The 6,000-nt window shown below is 48.2% G+C and overlaps 1 protein-coding gene across 1 annotated transcript in view; it reads left to right on the forward strand.

The window, feature by feature from the left end:
* Nucleotides 1–1,907, forward strand: part of LOC149367508 (uncharacterized) — a 211,092-nt gene extending 209,185 nt beyond the window's left edge. Inside the window, exon 12 of the mRNA XM_089574527.1 lies at nucleotides 1,569–1,907. Within this exon, the coding sequence (XP_089430653.1) occupies nucleotides 1,569–1,907 (339 nt within the window). The remainder of the gene's footprint in view (nucleotides 1–1,568) is intronic.
* Nucleotides 1,908–6,000: the final 4,093 nt, after the last annotated feature.

The following is a 6,000-nucleotide window of genomic DNA, read 5'->3' on the forward strand; positions in this document are numbered from 1 at the left end:
TATATTTAGCCGAGAAAGCATAATACGAGAGAGTGTTCGATTCAGTCGAAACCTAAGCAGTCATGCATGCACTGTGGAATGAGGGTGTTTATAAACATGTAAATATACTGGAATATACTGCCACAGTGCTGACACTCTGTCAGCGCCACCTGGCCGCCGAACCTTCTCTTCAAGCGCGTGGCCGAGCGTGTTCTTTGTTTGATGAGATTCACTGGTCACTGACCATGGTCAAGCACAAATGACGTTTTTCGGGAGCGCTACGGCTCCCTTGTTCATTGTGAACAGGGGAGCCGTAGCGCTCCCAAAACGTCATTTGTGTTTGACCACGGTAAGTGACCAGTGAACCTCATCAAACCATGATTCCTGACCAGACGGTATGCCGTCGAACCCACGACTACGTCTTCTTTGTCTTAAATGAGCTCGGCGCTTCGGCGAGCCTCGCCCTAGAAAACGGCTGAGCTTCCCGATTCCTGCTGCGTTTGTCGGTGACAATATCTATAATGGCTTCACAGCCATTATAGTCCTTCAAAAGGTCAGCTAAAAAATAGAATCAGAAATTTTCGGTATAAAAAAAATTCAGCAATAAAATTTCGATACGAAGGGTGTCAGGCAGGGAGTCAAGCCACTACTATTCACCGTCTCTTTACAGGAGATGTACAGCGCCTGCATTTCGAACAGTGGGGAACTGCTAATTCACTGAGCAGATGAATTGCAGAGCATGATCAATGTCTTAGACGGGGATAGTAGAACGGAGGTTCTAAAGTAATACGCAAAACACCAAAGTAGTGTCCTAGAGTCTTGGAAGGGAACCGCAGTTTGCCGTCCGCAGCGAGGCGCTATAAGCAGCGAGGGAACTTCTTGGGAGGTCGAGGACATATGGCAGGCTGACTCCGGTCATGCACGGCAAGTTCGCGATATCGCTCAAGAAACAAGTATTATAGCAGGTGTATCTTACTGGTAATTACCGTTGGGGCAGAAACAGCAGGATATTGAAAAGGGCTAAATTCAGGGTAAGGACAAGGCAGCAAGCTATGGAAAAGAAATTAGATGTTTAACGCTAAGAGAGAGCAAAACGGCAGAGTGCGTCCGGGAAAAACGCGTGGTAATGATATCGTAGTCGAAATCAAGCGGAAAAAAATGGGCTTAGGCAGCAGATGCATTGTGAAGGAAAGTAAGACGATTAGGGTTCGTTATGGGTGGCGCATTCCGAGAAAAGTCAACTGTAGGATACGGCGGCAGAAAGTTAGCTGGGCGGATGAGGTTAAGTTTGTCAGGGTAAGGTGGCCGCAGCTGTCACAGGACTGGGATAATTCGAAAAACATGAGAGACACGTTTGCCTTGCAGTGGGCGTAGTCAGGATGACGATGATGATCTTTCAAGGTGCATCCACGAACCCAGCCAGTTTCCTGACTACAGACTGGTATTTAGAAGCCAAGCTTCTGCACTCTCGTGTCGCATATGTTCGTTTCTAGTCGAACTTTCTTTTCCTTCCATCCCTTTTTTGCGGCAAATATTGTGCTTTTCTGTTCGCACCTGGCTGTGAGGTCGTAACAGATCAATTTTTTCAGGCTGCTGTCGCTGCAGAACAGCGAGAGGCCACCAGTTGCCCGGAGTGCCTGCAGGACCCCTGCATTGTCCAGCAGGGTTGCGTGCCACTCCCCGAGCCACGCGAGCCCCTGGAGCGCAACGCGAAGTCGCGCAAAGTATTGTACAAGAAGTTTTGGCGCGCACTGAAGCTCGCTGGGCTGTGGTCGCACCCGGCCTACGTGTCCGCAAAGCTTGCAGCTCCTGGGCCATCTGTGCGACGTGGGGAGCGTGAAATTATGCCTGAGTGCGTTATCCGTTGCCTCAGGGTTCTCCTTCCAAACCCGCCCGGAAAGGAGTATATGGGCCATAAATTTCTGTAAATTACCCTAAGTTTGGTTCAGTGGTCATATCGTTTGTCTTTCCATAAATGAATCTGTTGTAACCAGCGCGTCGTCCTGTCTGCCTCTGTCGTGTTGGTCCTATGTTGCGATGACTTGTCACCGAACAAAATGCACCAGCTAGGTCAGCAACAAGTTTACCTATCTTTGATTCAGACTGCTTAATACAAATTACTCTATTTGCCTTGAGGGAACCGCCCTGAGGGAATATCCTTCAAGACAAAATTATATAAGACCTGCATGTTACCGATTCCCGCCTATGGGGCAGAAACGTGGAGGCCCGCTAGAAGGGTTCAATTTAAACTGAGGACAACGCAGCGAGCTATGGAAAGAAAAATGATAGGTGTAACGTTAACAGACTGGAAGGTGACAGAGTAGTCAGGGGCCAGCGAACAAATGCGGGTTATTGACGTCCTAGTCGAAACCAAGAGGAAGAAGCGGGCTTGGGAACGGCATGTAATGCGAAGGCAAGATAACCGCTGGTCCTTGAGGATTACGCACTGAATTCCAAGAAAAGGCGAGCGTAGCAGGGGATGGCAGAACGTCAGGTGGTAGATAAGATTAAGAAGTTTACAGGGATGTGGCGGCCTCAGCTGGTAAAGAACATGGGAGATGCCTTTGCCCTGTGGGGGGCGTAGACTGGCTGATGATGAATCGATTAATGCGCTATGTAGCATCGAGTGTTATGAGCGTTTCCTTCTGCTACAAGTGCGCTTGATTATGAAATCTTACTACGGAAGTAATCGACGTGGTCAGTGTTCACAGTGCCGAGTAGGCAATACCCATACCACCCCGAGTTAAACGTGCGCTTCAAACGATCCGCCAGACAAGAACGCAATTTTATTGCTTGATAAAATGCAGTGTCTTCGAGTAGTCCATATGACATTTGCAGAACTTGTATTTGTTATGCATTACAATATGCGCTACACCTGTATTAAATTCTCAGTGGGCGCTGGTTTCGCAAAACAGATGTCCGTTGTATTTGAGGAGTTACACACTCAGTCTAGTTCCACTTACGGATGCGCATACTTGATGACATTTTTTAAGCATGAAATGCTTTTAGCTCCCGTTGTCGGCATTGTGGTGACGTCATGCCGAGACCGGGAGCCATCATCAGGGCACTGAATTCCACTCATCCGGGCTCTGAAACGAGAACATCCGGGCACCGTACGAGACTCAACGAGATTCAACGAGACTCTCTAAGTCCTCCTACGGGACCGGCATACAAGCGCCGGTTGCTCTCCAAACGAGTCACAAAAAATATCTGCTGCCAGTGTCTTCTCAATGTTTATCAAGATATCAGTCGAGCTGTGCATTTCATAATGCACGGAATTATAATTTCCGATTTCTAATAACGCGTGGGAAAAGCACATACATGCCACAATACACTTCGTTGTCATACGTGATCTGTTAGGGGCTTTGAGAGAAGGCCGCTTAGAAAGAGGGCGAGAAGGGCTTTCGGCGGAAAACTTTCGCTCCCTCCCCAAGGATGGCGCTGCGGTCCCACACTCACGCTTGTAAAAGACCGGCCGCTTGGTCTTAGAGCCCTTTCCCCCTCTAGCAGGCAGATGTATCGTCTCTTCGTGTCCGCGTACGCTTCTGCATCGTCCTGGATTTCAATGCCGCCACCGTCACAGCTGCTTAAGCCGAGCAATGGAGCCTGTGTTAGGCCCGTAAACATTTCATGCTTACTCTACTCTCGGTTACGGGAGAGGCGCATTTTTTTTGCAAATAAGCATCACCTATGTAACTTGAGCTCTGATTCATGTATTCCTAGTGTGTTACAGCATAATTCACATTTGCTGCATATTACTATTGGAAAGGCGTTCCGGATATATCAAGGAACACCAGTTTTCTTAAAACGGGTTGTATCTGAGCTGGCTGGCACATGGCTCGAGTAGCCTCAATGGAGGAATAGACCCAAACACAAGAAAGACGAAGCAAAACACCGTGCTTGACCAAGCACCGCGGTGTGCTTCGTCTTTCATGTGCTTGTGCCTATTTGTGAGCTGACGCGGCTCAAGCCAAGGTTTATGCTGAGTTTCTGGCTACGATATTTTCTAGCCACAGTTGCTCTCAATAAGGTGGCAGTCTGGGCATGTTGGCGATTCACGACTGAAATCATCAATCACCATCATAAATATCCCAGCAGCAGTAGTTGTGGCAACACGCTAAAAAGTTTCCTGCTTAGTCCCATGTGCACAACTGATGTGCCACACCACCACCTTGGTCTGGCCTGAGCACGGATTACAGCCAAAATTGGTGGACAGATAAACTTCTGCGCGGCAAGCAACTCAGCTGACACGCCTTCTACAGTTTCTGTGCCTGCGGGGAAACTGACCTTACAGTCCACTGCCACCGGACCCCCACCGTCATAGCAGCAGCAGCAGTTGTGGCAACACGCTATAAAGTTTTCTTAGTCCCATGTGCACAACTGACGTACCACACCACCACCTTGGTCTGGCCTGAGCACGAATTACAGCCAACATCGGTGGACAGATAAACTTCTAAGCGGCAAGCAACTCAGCGGCCACGCCTTCTACAGTTTCTGTGCCTGCGGGGAAACTGACCTTAGAATCCACTGCCAATGGACCCCCACCATCATAGCAGCAGCAGCAGTTGTGGCAACACGCTATAAAGTTTTCTGAGTCCCATATGCACAACTGGTGTACCACACCACCACCTTGTTCTGGCCTGAGCACGAATTACAGCCAAAATCGGTGGACAGATAAACTTCTGCGCGGCAAGCAACTCAGCGGACACGCCTTCTACAGTTTCTGTGCCTGCGGGGAAACTGACCTTAGAATCCACTGCCAATGGACCCCCACCATCATAGCAGCAGCAGCAGTTGTGGCAACACGCTATAAAGTTTTCTTAGTCCCATGTGCACAACTGGTGTACCACACCACTACCTTGGTCTGGCCTGAGCACGAATTACAGCCAAAATCGGTGGAAAGATAAACTTCTGCGCTGTAAGCACCTCAGCGAAGACGCCTTCTACAGTTTCTGTGCCTGCGGGGAAACTGACCTTAGAATCCACTGCCACCGGACCCCCAGCATCATAGAAGCAGCAGCCGTGTTGGCAACACACTAAAAAGTTTCCTCCCAAGCAACCACGGATATCCATTGAACATCCGAGCTGGATCCGAACGTCCTATGCCGAGACCGGACGTTCAGCGGCCGTACAAACGAAATCCATTTACGGATATCCGTATCCGTACATTAGCCGGACGTATAGACTGAGTCCGACTTTGTACATCCGTGTGAAAGACGAAGTGTACATCTGGGGGATGTACACGAAAGCATGTTTGCAGGATATATGTGTGTATAGGTAGTTCCCTCGGACACACAAACCCCACGTTTGAGGTACAGGATTTTTCAGCGAACACTTCCATTATTTTCTTAGAGGGTTCAAAATATAAAAAAATTCCTTCAGAAACAATGTTAGCATTGACAGGTGTATCCATGTGCACCATCTTGATTATATTAAATAAAATTTGCCAGTTGTATTTTAGTTAACATTCTTGTGGGTAGTCAATGACTTCAGTTAAGGCGTGGCCAAAACAATGTCGTTGCAGTTACGGAAAAGGAAAAAGTAACTCTTTTACTCTGCGGCATGAGGATGTAAGCACTTTTAAGGCGGAAGCCTTTAATGTCTCATCGTTGTAAGCAGCAGTTGTCGACAGAAAATGTCACGCTTTTCAATTGGTGGAAACGGTCGTGACGTCACAGTGCGCGAATTTCAAACGGGGCCAATTGCACTTTGGCTAGTAACCATACAACCAATTGAAGGGATCGTATAGTGATCCTCCAAGTAAGTGGGACTGAGCTTAGTTAATTGCTTAATTACCCAATTAGCCTAACTAGCTTTACTAGTCAGGCCATATAAATAAATAAAAGCGATTAAGAAATTGGTCGAGCTCAGGAATCGAACCCCGGTCTTCGGCGTGAGAGACGAGCAGGCTATCCACTACGCCATGCCAGCTCTTTTTTTTTTGTCTTTATTGCCTGTCGCCATGCCAGCTCGATGGTTTGGAATGAACAAAGGCGTGTCTAGTGAATACGGTGTCTTCAC

Source organism: Amblyomma mixtum, chromosome 1 (assembly GCF_055824585.1).
Source record: "Amblyomma mixtum isolate Tamu chromosome 1, ASM5582458v1, whole genome shotgun sequence".
NCBI lineage: Eukaryota > Metazoa > Arthropoda > Arachnida > Ixodida > Ixodidae > Amblyomma > Amblyomma mixtum.